The sequence below is a fragment of the Pinus tabuliformis genome, chromosome 6 (assembly GCF_031772625.1).
Source record: "Pinus tabuliformis cultivar Carrire ecotype Pingquan chromosome 6, CPIR1, whole genome shotgun sequence".
Lineage (NCBI taxonomy): Eukaryota > Viridiplantae > Streptophyta > Pinopsida > Pinales > Pinaceae > Pinus > Pinus tabuliformis.
The window spans coordinates 1,269,975,906-1,269,992,986 of record NC_142292.1 but is presented as its reverse complement, the minus strand read 5'-3'; the positions used below and the strand labels follow the sequence as shown (position 1 = coordinate 1,269,992,986).

The 17,081-nt window shown below is 40.0% G+C and overlaps 1 protein-coding gene across 2 annotated transcripts in view; it reads left to right on the top strand.

Annotated features, from left to right (window-relative positions):
- SCD1 (stomatal cytokinesis defective / SCD1 protein (SCD1)) overlaps nt 1-17,081 on the top strand; it is a 470,752-nt gene that overhangs the window by 265,486 nt on the left and 188,185 nt on the right. For both annotated transcript variants that reach the window (XM_089426037.1, XM_089426039.1), the window contains 4 exons: nt 3,513-3,670; nt 4,805-4,852; nt 5,946-6,003; nt 6,186-6,269. In XM_089426037.1, the coding sequence (XP_089282163.1) occupies nt 3,513-3,670; nt 4,805-4,852; nt 5,946-6,003; nt 6,186-6,269 (348 nt within the window). The remainder of the gene's footprint in view (nt 1-3,512; nt 3,671-4,804; nt 4,853-5,945; nt 6,004-6,185; nt 6,270-17,081) is intronic.

Below are 17,081 nucleotides of genomic sequence, written 5' to 3'. Positions count from 1 at the left end.
ACCATGACCAAAACCCTTGACACCACAACCCTTCCAAGACTAAGTCACAATATCCTTCTTTTTTTGCTTCTTCTTCTTGCTTAAGTCAACACAAGTCAGCCTACCTTTATACACTACAAATCTTGGCTTCCTTGAAGTTTCGGCCTTCCTCCATAAATCTACAATTCTCGGCTACCTGAAATCTCTGCAACATCACACGTGTGGGCTGAATTATAGACTTTAGTGAGGTGCTTCTTCTTGGTTTGGCTTGAGGGCTTTTTCTTGTTATTTCGGCTAGCAAAAATGATGATGTGAAGATCCTTTACTTGACTTTCACAAGGGCTGAAGTAACCCTATTGCAGAAGCCCTTGTTTCTGCCACACATGTGAAGAATTAACCCAAAGACAATCGCAAATTCCTTTGCTCTCCTTCTCTTTCTTCTCGCTGGATGAGAGGCTATTCTTCTTGTGAACTTCACACCCTTTCTTCTTTAGATTGCCCTTGACCGAAATTCTATCCTCAAAATGAAATCCGAGTTGCCTATTTATAGCGGTTTGTGCATCAAATAAGTCGACTTCCCTTGGTGACTAGGCCAACATGCCTTTTGGAAAGCATCTTATTCTCCTTTTGTAGGCCGACTTCAAGGGATGTTTGTGACATGGTCTTGGAGGGTTAATGACTCAAACAAAAACTTCTTTTTACAATATACAATGTGCCCAAATGGGTCTTCAACCTTTGACATTGACTTATTAGACTTTATGACATGATGACCAAACCTAATAGCTCTCAATGGGAGCTTCTACTAAAAAACAAATTCCTTGAGCATGAAACCCATGACTCAAGCATTACACAAATAATTTTGTTTTTCTTCTTTACATCAATTACATAAAATCATAATTTCAACAGCTAACACCTTGTGGATCCAATGGACAAATGTGGACCTGGATGGGAAAAGTGTGAAAAGGGGTTATAAGGAGCAGAGGAAAGTGAGACATATGGTGTCGGGAAGCGGGACCACAGAACCAAATTCATGGTTTCCCATGTAGTGCCACTCCTAAAGCTAGTAGCCAATAGAGGAGATTCCATTGGAGTAAGACACAAGATTAAGCCCCAGGTTGGTACAAGGGAAGAAGAGTACAATCCAAGCCCATTCTTTCTGTAGAGTCCCCCCACTAATTCATGTCCAAATGTGCCCAAGAAAATCAAGCATAAACACCCAATTACATAATGAAAAATCATACCTTCAGGGTTGGAAAGGCCCACCTTCAAACATACAATTATAACAGGTGGGTGAGGGCACACAATGGTTGGCTCAGGTGGCGGAGAATGGTGGTACATCGAGCTATCTGGTGGCTGCAAGGGACTGTTGGCTGCTGGCTGAAGACAAAATCTAGGAGAAATTTTCTCCTATGGAGGTCACCTTCCCGACACCACACAACCAAATTCATGGTTTCCCATGTAGTGCCACTCCTAAAGCTAGTAGCCAATAGAGGAGATTCCATGGGAGTAAGACACAAGATTAAGCCCTAGGTTGGTACAAGGGAACAGGAGTACAATCCAAGCCAATTCTTTCCGCCGAGTCCCCCCACTAATTCATGTCCAAATGTGCCCAAGAAAATCAAGCATAAACACCCAATTACATAATGAAAAATCATACCTTCGGGGTTGGAAAGACCCACCTTCAAACATACAATCATAACAGGTGGGTGAGGGCACACAATGGCTGGCTCAGGTGGCGGAGAATGGTGGCACATCGAGCTATCTGGTGGCTGCAAGGGACTGTTGGCTGCCAGCTGAAGACAAAATCTAGGAGAAATTTTCTCCTATGGAGGTCACCCACTGGTAGTGGGTAATAGGCCCCAACAAAATTCAGCCTGTGTGACTAGGTGGTTTTCGCCCTATACAATCCAACAAAATTGGCTTGTATGAACTAGTTGAAATTGGCCTATATGGCCCAACCAAATCAACCCAACAATTTTTCCTAGTACGACCTAGTTAATTTGGCCTAGCTTAGCCTAGTCAAATCGACCCAATTCGGCCCTGTCAAATTGGCCTAGTTTTGCCCCGCTAAATCGACCTGTACGACTTGGGTGATTCAGCCTCCTTCTTGCTTGCTCGCTGCCCCTGAAATTAGCCTGTTCGTTGCTCCTGACTTTTCTGTTCGTTCGATCTTCTGCTCCAGCTGAATGCCCAGTTCTTCTGCTGATTGATTTACCTCTCCAACAACCTATTTCCTCTTTTATAATTTTCTGACCAAATCTCCAAAGTGATGGAGGGATGAGATTGCATCTCCACACTTAAGAATTATGGTCTGGATATAATCTCAAGTTGACCCTTTTAACTTTATAAAAATTGGCCAATAAAGTCAAAAGTTAAATTAATGACTTTATGCCTAAGGTCCAAACTTAGGAAATAATTAAATAATTGTTGTGAGAGAATTTCTGGTGATTTCCTACATATCATGGCACTTGACCAATGCAAAATCACCTCCTAAGCTACATTTTCGACATTTGGATTTTCATAAAGGAAGGAAAAGTATCTAGAATTGTTGGTGATGATTATGATGCTTGAATTAGTAGGGACACAATAAAGGAAGCTAGCTTAGAGTATCGATGTTGACACTTTCTACATGAAGCTTAAAGCACTCAATCACTTGAGTTAGCCAATAGATAGCTCTTGAGACTATTTTAACTATTCCTCGAGATAAGAATTGAGACTTATGTTACATATGCGTTATGCAATTCCATCTGATAATACATGGATATTATATTACTTTTTTTTTGACTCAAGCTTTTGGTCAACACAAGCAGGCCATACCTGCTCTATTTTCAATTTAGCACTGGGACAAAATGTCTTGCTATGCTACAAAATTTTATTCGGGTAAGAAGCCATCAGTGAAGGGTATCTATTCCACCGAAGTCACTGAGGGCTTGCACCTAACTCCACCTGTTTTTTCAAGCATAGTTGCATCCAAGCATGAGCAGAAGAACAACATTTCTTCATATAGACTTGGACCTGGGTGGTTGATAACAACGCCCTGCTTTCACCAACCTGACAGGGTATTGGTGACAATTAAGTCATTGATTTGTAGTTTTCTCCTTTTAGGTCTCTTCCGGAAGGATAATAGGATCTTTGCATGTAAGAAAGAAGATCAATGAAAAGAGTTGTGAATCTTGATTTCTAATATAACTTCTTGAACTTGATGTGGTGAATACTAGCTTGAGCATGGACTATTGTGGGATTTTATTGATAATGAAGTTGTATGTGATGAGTAACATATAGTTTTCGAAAATGCCTTTCTATTTATGCTATGAATGGCATCGAATATATCATGGTTTTATAGTACATTGAATGATCTAACTATTTGACATAAAATACAAGCAGAATTGCTTTGGATAGTTATGTGAATATCATACTTTGGATGATCATTATAGCTTAGAATAATTAGCTTGCAATTTTACTATATGTCTGGTTTTCATCCAGTTCCAGATAAATTTACTAATGTTTTGCTTTAATTGAATGTGGTATTACAGCTTAAGACAGCAATAAGCCGTGCCGTTGCCAGAGATGACATGGTTACTGTCAGAGATGCCTTGGAAACTTCTGCTGAAATATATAAGAGAGATGGTAATAATGTACCAGATTACGTTCAACGCCATTTGGGTACTCTTCATGCCTGGTGGGAACTGCGGTATGTTGGCATGATCTTCTATCAGTATGTTTTTGCAAAATTTGAGATTGTTTTTCTGATTATGTCAGGGAATTCTGTCATCATTTATGAATAGTTATGACTTCTATGTATTCAGTACTAGTACACAACTTCCTGCTAATTTTGAAGAGTTATTTGAGATATATTTTTTATTTTTTTGGTTGTCACTTATTTTAAACTGAAGCCATTTGTAGGATATCTGCAGCAGTGTTGAAAACATTGTGAAAAAATCACGATAACATTTCCACATGGCAATTTTTCCTGGGTGCTGATTTTATTGGTCGAAAAAAATTGCCGATTTTAAGTCCGAACAAATTAGGTAAAAATGGTAAAATTTACAATAAAATGGCTAGTCAATCCGAAAAATCACCTTAAGTCATTTCCTTTGATTTCTTTGTATTTTTTTTTAATATTATTTTACCAATCTTTGCTGATTTTTACTGATACTTTCCCCCCAAGTTTTACAATTTTTCATTTTCCAGACCCTTGCCGATTTTATCCCAATACTGATTTCAGCAACATTGATCTGCAGACATGATTGCACCATCAGTTTTGACTGAAAGTTTGATAGATTTCAAACAGATAAAAGTGAAGTTTATTTTCTTAGCTGTTTGAAGCCCATTTCAGAGCTCTTATTCTTGTTGGAAAGAATAAAACTTGCTTAAAGAGATGGGCTTGTTTGCTGATGAAATTAAATAAAGATATGGTCTCATACAGACTTAAAAGAAATAAATGTTAAATTGTAGTGGAACTAAAAATTTGTTCTATATTACAGAAGGAAACACATTGATTGCATATGCATCATGTGAAAAGTGGGACTGGATATAGCTTTGGTTCCTACTTTGCTTTTCAATAGGCATGCCTATAGATGACAGTCGATGCTTCATAATTTTAAAAAAGCATATATGATAAACAGAGTTAAGGATTAAGTCCTTAATTCTAGAAGGGACAGACTTGCTTGCTTTTTTGATATGATGCCACTATTTTATGATTGACATAGTGCACTATTCATTTAATGTACCATGCGCTTGTGCATCTGCTTGTCCCATTGGCTGCTATAGGAAATCTATGAATGTTCACATGATTTCTTTCTAAGAAAACATTTTACACGTGCAGATTTTGGGAAGGATATTTTGAGAGCATCATGGAGAAAGCCTCAGACAAGTATGTACAGTTCATCCTTCTTATGCATCAAATAGTTTCAGTTGTAAACTTATCTTCTTTCTTCAGCTGGAGGATTTCTGTATCTCAGCATCGCAGTCACGTGCCTTCCCAAGGCTTATTTACAGCCAAGATGATTCTGTCAATGATTCTTTGTGAAGAATTTGTGACACTTGTTATGCTAATAATTTTAAATTTGGGCTGATTCATCATGCTATTTAGAATAGTTTGTTTTTAATGCGTTATCCTATTCTAGGTGTAGCAGAAATATGGATGTATATAAGTACACAAGCTGATGAGTTGTATCATTAACCATTTGCTTACAGTAACTCTTTACAGCGTGCATAATTCTATTCCTCTTGGCTGTTGTTATGGCATCCAATAAAGATGCATTGCTTTGTTACCTGGAAGTCTGCAATTATGGTGTGATGCCTACATTTAAGGAAAGAAAAATGATAAATAATAGAGGCTGTGCTATTGACTGCACAATTAAATGTATGCAAGTACTTGAACTAATGAACTGTATTCTGAACTATTTGGTAGCAAGACCTCTAACCGGGTGCAGTCATTCTATTGTTAGCCTTGGTTTATATGGTATCCTATAGTGAGAAATTGGCCTGTTACATGAAAGTATGCAATTAGTCCATGGGATGTCTTTATCATACAGAGGAAAAACAAAAAAAAAGGAGACTGGGTTATTAGCTGGATCATTGTTCAGTGTCCTTTTGCTTCATGCGCTCCTTTTGTCTTGAGACTCTATGTCACGATCAATGTTTATTGTGCATTACAGCTGCTTCGTGTTTATCATAGAAATAGCAATTGCCAATTCCATTCTGCTAAATACTATGTTTGTCATCTGGCCTAGGCCCTAGATAAAATCAGAATTTTTTTGTCTGTGCCTTATTGCAAGTAGACTTTTATTAAGTGCATAATCTCTAAGTAGATGAATCGTTCATTATATCTGGAACTAGTTATGGCTACTTGAGCTTAAATGGTGGTCTTGAGCTTACATCATTTAGCGATATATTTTGAAGGTTTTAAAAATGGTGCTGGAGTTGCAGGAAATATACTGATATTTGGTCTTCTTGATGTTTAGGTTGGCCAACTATGCTACATTAGTCACTGAACAACTTGTTATAATTGTGTCTCATCTGGTATTTCCTTTACGCATTTGAATGGATAGCGATTCTTTTGATGGGAATATTAAAAACTTGTAACTGAGGAGATACTTTTCACAAAATATTACACACACGAATCTTGATTTAATTTGGTAATAGTGTACATTCTTCCATTTTTATTATTATTGTTAGATATATCTTTTTGTCTCCTCATGCAGGCTGGTTTAGGAATACCTGATGAAGAGGCCTGGTTCATAGTGGAATCAATTGCACAAAAGAACAATCTTGGATACAAGCAACTTGTATGCCACTTACCCATTCTCCTTTTTTTCTAATTCTTTTTCCATGTTTTGTTGTTATACTGTGTTGAACATGACAAGATATGCATCAGTTTATGAACATTAGACTCAACTATAGATGCATGCATATAAGTTGTTTTTCACTTTTATACTCTGAATTGAAATGACATTATATTATTGTATATGAATGAGAAAAATAGGTAAATAGAATTAGGAAGAACACAATTTTACAACAGCAGTAAAGAGCAGTGTTGCAAACATTGCTATAACATCTCAATTTTATCGCAAAAATCATGATTTTTTGGCCTGGCTGATGTTTGCCGATTTTTACCAATATTTTGGTGGTTTGTCAATTTTTACTGATATTTTCTCGATTTTTGCAATTTTTTTGTTATTTTGGACCCTTGCTGATTTTATCCTGATACTGGTGTTTGCAACATTGATAAAGAGTGCCTAGATCATCTCCTAACTTCTAAGTATTTCTAAATTCATAGGTTAAGGAAGGAAAGAAAGTGTAGACAAATATTATAGAAAAATGTGTGAAAGAAACCCAAAATGGTAACCCTAGAATGTGAAATAGATGGTGCTCCAGTAGAAAGAAAGCATCCCAGTGACAGTGCTGTACATGTCACTGGGATCCCTTCCTATTCACTTTTAAGTTTTATTTATATTTTCCTAGATTTATGGTGGGACACGATATCAAAGAGTAACCATGCCTGTATAAGTCTTAGTTTTCTTGTTTTCAGTTTGGGTTTTGTTAAATTTGGACAACTAGGTCCAAACTCCATGTTCTGATGCTCAGATTAAGAGGCTAATATTTTTGTTGGATTCCTCTTTCTGAGAGGTGTAAAATCCATATAAAAATAGTCTTAATCCGATGAGCAGAACTTATATTGTGAATTTATTATTCTTAATAAATTATATGTGCAAGGTCAGCCAGTTTTGTAATGTAGGCTCACATGCCCAACAGATGTGTCACACACCGTCATTGATGGATATATATACAGGAAAAGTTGGAGAGAATTTTATCACAACTCAACTCACATCTTCCTCTCTCATTTTAGAGAGTACGCTACCTGGAGGACGAATTTCAGCCACATGTGGGAAGGACGAAGAGGACAGACCGTACGGATTTTCTGCTGCTAGGGTTTCTGCTGCTAGGGTTTCGCAGAAAGTTTGACCAGCGTTGACTTTGGTCAACGCTTGGTCCAATCAAGCTGAAAATTGGTGGAAAGTTCGATTTTTGAAGGCCGTACTATCTGGCACAAAAATCGAGGTCAAAGGGTTGACCGTTTTGCTGCTGCGTTGACTTTTAGCTAGCTGCCCCTGCGTTGACTTTTCAGGACAACGTTGACTTTTTGTAGAATTGACTTGGGTTGACTCATCTACTAGTTGGAGGGATCTTGTGACACATCTGGGCTCGCTGACCATAGGAGAGTTTGCTGGTTGAAGCATCCTGTTGACCGCCGAAACGAACACACACATTTTTCTTGTTTCTGATTTGTCTTCTGTAAGATCTGCTTATATGTTCTATCTGCATTTTGCTTAACTACTTATATGATTGCTGTGAGAAAAGTGAAATTGCTCTTAGCATAGAACATCTACAAAACTTTACATGGTATCAGAGCTGAGGTGAAGACAAACTCTATCTATAGCAATCATCATCGAAATAATCATGCCCTAATCGAAGTCAATGGATGCCTTTGTGTCGCTGTACATAGAGGATTATATACGCTATCAATGATATACGTTGTAACGGAAAGATATACAGCGCAGCTGTAGAGGATATGTTTAGGCAGTAAAGGAAGCCGCAGTCATAAGGACATGAGGCTGCAGTCATGAAGAGTCAAGTCGTAGTGATGAAGAGGTATCTGCAGGCTTAAGGCTCTGGCCAAAGTGCGAAGAGGAGTATTTCTGTGTCTTTTGTTTATGATCTGATTGGCCAAGTAAGGAAGGAGGCTAGCTGAGCTTGTAAAGAGGAGTTCTGAGCATAAATGCAAGGGTTATTCTCTATGCACAGGCCGTTGAGTGATTTTGAGTTTTACAATGGGACAAAAGTCTGTTTTGAGAGGGCCGAGAGGCCCAGCAAGGAGCAGGAAGAAGGCCGCAGTACCCTTGATCATCAACGTAGGAATTAAAGAGGTTTGAAGGCTGTATAGTGGGCTGTCGTAGAAGCCACAGAAAGCCCTAACCAGGGCCGAAATTTCAGGGTCCTGTGCATCGGTCAAAATGTAGTTGTGGACAGAAATATGACGTCTATCACAGGTATGTGCTTGTCTTTTATAATGATGAATTTGCCAGATACTATGGTCCAGATTAGACAGTTTGCAATTCTGGTATAATGGGCTGTAAGAAGATGCTTGGTAAAGCTCCAAGTATAGTCCCTTGAGAAGGACAACAAGGGCTGTTAGAAGGTAGATGATTTGGAGTCTTAAAAATGGATATATGGAAGAGCTTAAGGGTAGTCAAGTGGGCTTATTATCAGACCCCATCTTCTGTACGTATGACAGTGAAATATGACAATATGACAGAGTTTTTGACAGTGATCTTCTGCACTCATTGTAGTGTCACTTACTCTTATAACAGTTATGCATAGCAGTGATATTGTTCTCTTGACAAATGGAGATGATATATGGAAGAGATATTTGTTCCTATGACAATAATGTTTGAGCAGCGACTTTAGTGATATTTGGACAATGTTTCTTGATGTATGGAAGTGATTCTTGTATGACAGTGATTTATATGGCTGTGATGTGACAATGATATATAGGACAGCATGATGATGATGCATAGGCAGCATTATAAGATCATGAACATGAAGGGCTGCCTGATTTTGGAAATAATCATAAAGGTGTATGTAAGGGCTGAAGGAAAACATACAAGGGGACCTTTCCCCTCAAGTGTCACAAAGACATCTGAGATATTGCAACTGGTCCATTCTGATCTTTCTGGTATGTTGCCTGTAACATCCCTGGGGGGATGTTCTTACTATATGACATTTACTGATGACTTCTCTCGCAAAACCTGGATATACTTCTTGAAAAAGAAGGATGAGGCTTTCATGTGGTTCCGTACCTTCAAAGCCTTGGTGGAAAATATGACCGGAAAGAAGATCAAGATTTTGAGGACTGACAATGGCACTGAATATGAGTCAAATGAGTTCAAAGACTTCTGCAGAGAAGCTGGCATTAAGAGGGAGACTACCACTGCACTCTCTCCATGTGTTTGGGTTTTGTGGACAGAGAGATCTAGAGGAGAATCCGCAGTTCTAAAGAGCCCTCATACGCTGTCCCAAGAGGCCCTTACACGCTAAGAATAGGAGCCCTAAATCTGCAGTATATTGGGCCCTAAATCTCTGTTTTATTGGGTGCAGGTAAGGGCATTTCCAGTGAAGGAAGAGGGGACGTTTAGGTCACTCCTATCACTGTTTTGGAGTGAAAATTAACCAGCAGAAAGGCCTCAATAAAGGAGACAAAAATTCTGGGTTGATTTGAATATTATGTGCGGGCTGGAAACTCTGTTTCAGCAGGCCGTGGGTACAGGAAGCCACCTGTGGTAGGCCGCAGGCCCTTACCCCACTGAAAAGGCATTGCGTGGGACTGTTTTGGGGCTAGATTGAGCCCTAATCAACAACGTGGATGCAGAGGACTTATACAAGGGTAGCACGTAGTTTTTGAAGGCTGTTTGGTGACTTGGTTAAGGGCTGTTGCAGCATATGGATGCCCTAACCAGTCACAATTAGGAGCAGCAGCGAAAACAGATTAGAACAACAATTTATGCCTTGTGTTGGGTCAAGGAATTTGATCAGTTTTGGATCAGATGGTTGGGCAACCTGTGGGAGCAAATTTGGAGGCTTGATTGGGTGATCGTAAGCCTCAATTAGTGCAGATCAGACTGTGTTGTAGTGTTGCAACGTGATGATGCAAAGGCAGCATGGGTAGCATGCAGCGTGATGATGCATAGACAGCAAAGAAGATATGAATCTCCACTAGGAGTATATTACAATGAAAAGACCAGATCTGTCATTCTTGTTGATTTGGGGTAGCAATGTGATGCTGTATAATGAGAGCAACATTACAGTCATTGAGGTGCAGATCCATGATGATTGAGAATTGACTATGACGATATATTTGCACCTGTGGCTCGATATACCACCATCCGATCCATCATAACCCTTGCTGCTACGCAAGGATGGAGTCTTCATCAGATGGATGTCAAGACCGCTTTTCTGCATGGTGCAATAAAGGAAGAGGTGTATGTAGAACAACCTCTGGGATTTGAAGTTCAAGATCGAGACACTTATGTCTGCAGGTTGAAGAAAGCCCTCTATGGGTTAAAGCAAGCACCCAGAGCTTGGTATGAGAGGATGGATAGTTACTTGATGAAGCTGGGCTTCACTCGAAGCAATGCTGATCCAAACCTTTACTTTAAGGTTGTGGAAGGAAAGCCTCTCATTCTAGTGCTGTATGTGGACGACCTCTTCCTGACAGGTGGTGACCCTCTCATTCATCAATGTAAGAGGGAGCTTGCTGCTGAGTTCGAGATGAAAGACCTAGGACTGATGCACTATTTCCTAGGCCTAGAGGTCTGGCAGAGACCTGGAGAGATTTTCCTTTCTCAAGGAAAGTATATTGTGAAGCTTCTGGAAAGATTTGGGATGGTGGACTGTAAGTCCGTGTCGACACCAATGGAACTCAACTTTAAGAAGTTGAGTGGCAGCGCTGCAGGGCCTATCTTGGCCAATCCTACTGAGTATCGTCAACTCATAGGAGCTTTGATGTTCTTAGTGAACACCCGTCCGGACATATGTTTTGCAGTGAATACTTTGAGCCAACAGATGGTTGAGCCTCATCATTTTCACTGGGTTGGTGCCAAGAATCTTTTGAGATATCTTCAGGGCACGATAAACCATGGGTTGAGATACACTGCCGGGAGTGTGATACTCCGGGATATACTGATGCCGATTGGGCTGGCAGTGTGGTGGATCGTAAGAGCACATCTGGATGCTGTTTCAATCTTGGTTCTGCTTCGATCTCATGGATGAGCAGGAAGCAGAAGTCGGTGGCTTTGAGCACCGCGGAGGCCGAATACATTGCTGCTAGTATGGCCTGTTGTGAAGCAGTTTGGTTGAGGAAGCTCTTTAGTGAGCTGTTCCAACATGTGCTAGATACCACTGTAATACTCTGTGATAATCAGAGTAGGATTCGTATGACTGAGAATCCCGTGTTCCACGACCGATCCAAGCATATTGATATCAGGTACCACTTTATCTGGGATATGGTACAGCGAGGCGCCGTAAGGCTCGATCATATAGGAACTGATGAGCAGGTCGCGGATATTCTCACTAAGCCCCTGGGGAAGGTCAAGTTCCTAACCTTTCGTGAGAGTCTTGGTGTTGTGGAAAGACCCTATGATGTGGGTCCTGTTGGACGATGAACTCTGGGAGCTCTGGGGGGCTTTGGGGATAGCTTCTCGAAGCTATAAGCACTCATAATGCTTCTGCCCCACCCTTGTGATTATTGAGCTGGTTCGCCACTCATTTAATCTGTGCCCCGTATGCATCCTACCCATTGAGTTCAGGGCTCATGGGAAGTACCTCTCATTTGGCCAATGAGGTGTGGAAAAGCTAGAGACTATTAGCAAAGACTGATGGACGCATCAGAGATTGCCGTACTCTCTATCTAGGATGGCATGGTCCAACCTCTTGATCTGGGATCAAGATTTGTGAGGTCTGGGACCTCTGGACTGATTATGTCAGTCGGGGAATGATGTCTATGTGACTGACCCACCTCTGTTCTGAAATAAAGAAGCCAGCAAAGCAAGTTTCGGCGGGATGACTCACGATGTTGATTGCACTAATAAATGGAGTTCTCCCTAGTTGAGAGGGAGTGTTAAATTTGGACAACTAGGTCCAAACTCCATGTTCTGATGCTCAGATTAAGAGGCTAATATTTTTGTTGGATTCCTCTTTCTGAGAGGTGTAAAATCCATATAAAAATAGTCTTAATCCGATGAGCAGAACTTATATTGTGAATTTATTATTCTTAATAAATTATATGTGCAAGGTCAGCCAGTTTTGTAATGTAGGCTCACATGCCCAACATATGTGTCACACACCCTCATTGATGGATATATATACAGGAAAAGTTGGAGAGAATTTTATCACAACTCAACTCACATCTTCCTCTCTCATTTTAGAGAGTACGCTACCTGGAGGACGAATTTCAGCCACATGTGGGAAGGACGAAGAGGACAGACCGTACGGATTTTCTGCTGCTAGGGTTTCGCAGAAAGTTTGACCAGCGTTGACTTTGGTCAACACTTGGTCCAATCAAGCTGAAAATTGGTGGAAAGTTCGATTTTTGAAGGCCGTACTATCTGGCACAAAAATCGAGGTCAAAGGGTTGACCATTTTGCTGCTGCGTTGACTTTTAGCTAGCTGCCCCTGCGTTGACTTTTCAGGACAACGTTGACTTTTTGTAGAATTGACTTGGGTTGACTCATCTACTAGTTGGAGGGATCTTGTGACACATCTGGGCTCGCTGACCATAGGAGACTTTGCTGGTTGAAGCATCCTGTTGACCGCCGAAACGAACACACACATTTTTCTTGTTTCTGATTTGTCTTCTGTAAGATCTGCTTATATGTTCTATCTGCATTTTGCTTAACTACTTGTATGATTGCTGTGAGAAAAGTGAAATTGCTCTTAGCATAGAACATCTACAAAACTTTACAGGTTTTGATTCAAAACCAGTGTGAGGAATTCTTCTCATAGTTACTAAGGTTATAACTTATAATCGACTTGACTTGTACTTTTTTAGGGAGGTGACTTGGGTACTCAACCTATTTGTCATACTCATGCTTGGAATATTTACCAGTGTTAATAAACACAAAAAAATATTTTTAATGTAGTAGAAAAAAGTATCCATGGATACGACAAATTCATTTTTAATGTAGGAAAATGTAGTCATGAATATAGCAATTATTGTTGAAGAATCTATGGCAGTGAGCACTAGATAGATTCTTCTATGCTTGATAACAATTTGTGAAATTCTTTTACCATTTATCTTATCTTGATCTTCTTCTTATTACGAGTGTTTGTGTTTACTTCATCAAACTGCTACCAAAACAAAGAGACAAGAACACAAGGAGTTGGCATTTTCCCAGTGCCAAAGCCTCTCCCTCTTGGAGAGGAAAACCTGCACATAATTCTTCTTATAGAGATTCCAATTGATGAACACCAAGACCATGACCCTTGACCTACTAGGCCACTCGAAGACCAAGTCACCAATCCTCTTCTTACTGTTGAAACTTGAGATGATCATCAACATTGCTGCTTCACTGAGGTTGTCATGTCCCCATTTTTATTCTTCTTCATAGTACAACCAAGGTGGATTTCTAGGGCAGGGGATGGCCACGTTTGTGGAGCAAGTTATGTCATCAGGGGTCGCGATGGAGTTTTGAGGAGTTTCTGTGAGGTCCAACGACATTCGCTTGGTATATTCTATCATCCGCACAATTTGCCTTTTGTTCTGGCGCATTCCGATCACTTTCAGAAAATTGAGTTATTAGTGGGCTTGACTCAATTAATTACGCTTAAGATGGCATTCCGGGAAGAATATGTGGCAGAACACCTTAGTGTAATAGCTCGTTGGAACCAGAACGAGAAGATCTACATGATGTGATGGTTAGATGAGAGTTTCAGTGACCTGGGGAGACATGATGGCCAATTTACCATTTTCCCACATTAATAAGAATACTTTAATGAAATAAAAGAGGGAAAAGTGCTTGATGATTAAAATAATAATAAAATAGAAGGTTCTAGAGCAGTCCATCAAATCTATAAAAGAGGAGGAGGAGACCATTGGAGGACATCTTGGTTTTGATATTGTTTCTTGTATGAGAGGTTGAGAACCCGATTCTCTACTCCATTGGTAGTCCCAAGACGAAAACCCTCAGGTGATATAGAGAGATTGGGCGAGCACCCATCTCCCCTTGGTGGATTCATTCAAAATCCACAAGTGTAGTGATTGATTTCATGTTCCGTTCGAGGCCGTTTCAGTATTATTTTATATTTTGGAGGGCTATTCCCAGCTATTGTATTAACATATATTTCTATAATAAAGATGGATTTTGTTGCTGCATTTCTCATTATTCCTCATGTTGTGATCTTTAATGAGATTTTGTGCAATTTATAGATTTATGGTTTGGGTTTTACATGGCAATCTTTTGGTAAATGCATGATAGTTTTATATGAAGTGTTTGTTCCAAATTTTTTTGATTTGGGACATTACAGTGGTATCAGAGCTGGTTTTCCTACTAGCTTGAGGGTTTATTTGCAGATTGGTTTGACCTAAGTTTGAAGGTTATTTTTGAAAAGATGACGCTGATATTGATTTGTCAGAAAAAATCTTGGTTGTGGGCCGAATTTATCTTTCAAAAGCGGTCTAGATTCATTTCTGCCCAGTACCAAACTTATTGCCCACTCGAGTGCATTATTGGAGAATGTATTGAGTATCCAGTCAACAATCAATTAAAGTGGTAATACACTGAGCCAAACCACATACTAAATCTGGGGTAATTCAAGTCAAGGGCCAAGTCATATAGGAAGAAATTCCACCAGTGGTCCATGCTTAAATTGTTGAGATCTTAACAAAGAAGACGACAACGGCTAAGTCGCATCCCACGAATGAAATTATGATCATGTGCGGGTTTGTAGCAGAACATTGACGACACTCATGGATTAATTGTTGACTGGGTAGCATGATCGTGTACGAGTCGCAGGATAGGCTATACTTTAAAACACGGATCGAGGGCCGATTTTTCATTATTGACACTCTTACACACAAATAGCTAGTCGCTCAGTGGAGTAAGGCCAAATCACTATTTCTGCAATTTTCCATACATGGTCACTGGTGGAGTACGTGAGTCGAGTGTCAGGAGCTAAGTCGTCGTTTTTTAAAATGGAGATTGTGATAAGGCCGAATATGCCATAACCAGTCCATATGGGATTATTATTGCCACAACAATTTGTTTCCCTTCTATCCATATCAGATTTGATTGAGATTGAGTCACGTTCCTAGAATGACGTTGAGGCTGAGCATCGAATTATAGTTTGCAAGAGGTGGGAACCAAGGTGCTATGGTCGTTACAGAGGTTTGATTGAAGGGATAAACAAAGATACCCTCTGCATTCACTGACCCAATCGTTGCGATACATTAAGCGAGCGATGAAGTTTGCATACGGTTGAGAAGTTCGATCTATTATGACAATGTGCAAAAGATCTGGGTGCGAGTTGTAAGTTAATCGATGGTGTTCATAAAACATTAGCTTGATTGTTGTGAAAATCGGTTCCGGTCGAATTTGCGGGGATTGCCGAAATTTTGAGTAACCAGAACACTCGTAGTAGAGCTGAGGTTAGGCGGAAGTTGTGCGCAGAAGACCGAGACAACGTGATTCATTTGTGGCCGCTGCCTGTTGAGAATTAGCAACATTAATGTGTCAGTTTTTTGCGGAGTTATTGAGTTTAACGAGTTCTTGTTGCTTCAGTTGCAACCAGTCAAGGCCGAGCCATTCCATGCAAGAATCGGAGCCAACAGAGGACGTGAATCGTATTGAGGGACCACATCATAATATTAAGGCTATGATCGGTTGTGTATGAGCTGCGACAACCCAACTCAGATTTGTGGAGGCTGCAGTCACTAACTTGGTGTTCCGTGGGCGTCCGTTAACTTTATTACTAACTCGGGTGGGGCAGATATTCCAAAAAAAGAAGAAGTTGCTATCAGTTGTACTAGGGGTCGTGTGACACAACAGAACGCAGAGACAACAGAATGTCTTGTTGCTTACACACCAGGTTCTATTTTCCAATTTCCAGTTGCAACCACTATTGTTGGGGGTCCTCTAGAGAGGCCGCAAACTTTACCGCAACAAAGTGTTATCGATTTGGGAAAGCCGTGGAGATTTGCATGGACCAAACACAGTGGAATAAGTGGCTCGATTTACATCAGTTCTGAGTTTACATTGCTGATTTCATTCCAGCTTGGCTGATATACTAGAAACTACTCATGCAACAAACTCCAGGTTCTAAGTTCATTAATATTTATTGTTTTCTTTCTAAATAAATGAAGAAATGGTTGCCTGCTTATTGTTTGACATAATATGTCAAAGCATTCCTTTGATTGTCCCCTTGAGTCCTATGTAGTTCCGTCCATAAAGTTGCCAAATTCTAAACAAGTAGAACTTGCCAACACTGTGTGTATTTTCAGAATCATTGAAATCACTAGAAGCTTTGCCTATTGTCCACCATGTACACTTATTGAAGTTAAATGCCCGAGAGAACACCTACAACACTTGTGAACCAACTGCCCATCTCTATAAACTTAGAATTTTGTGGGTCCTTAGCCTATTAATGACTAGTCTTAAATTATTGTAGCTTCCTTGTATGCCGCTATTGCCATAAGCCTTGTAACAATGGAGTATTTGAAACATCTCATGCACCAATACAACGGTCCCTTCATGAACTGTAACATAGAGCAACAAACAAAATTGGCTAGCAGACCTTTCTCAAAAGAGATCCATGCCATTCTTACCCATGGACAATGAAGCGATTTGTAGAAGGAGCCAAAGATTGGACACAAGATGATTGCACTTGGGACAGATTTGAAGCGCATGAGGGTCACATGGAAAGTTCTCTTCAAACTTGATGAACTAGATGCCCTCCTTTCCAAAGTGAGCCAGCCAGAAGGGAAGAAATTAATTTGGGCTCTAAGACCAGTTATGCTTGCTCTCATACAACCCAAATTCTTGGAGGAA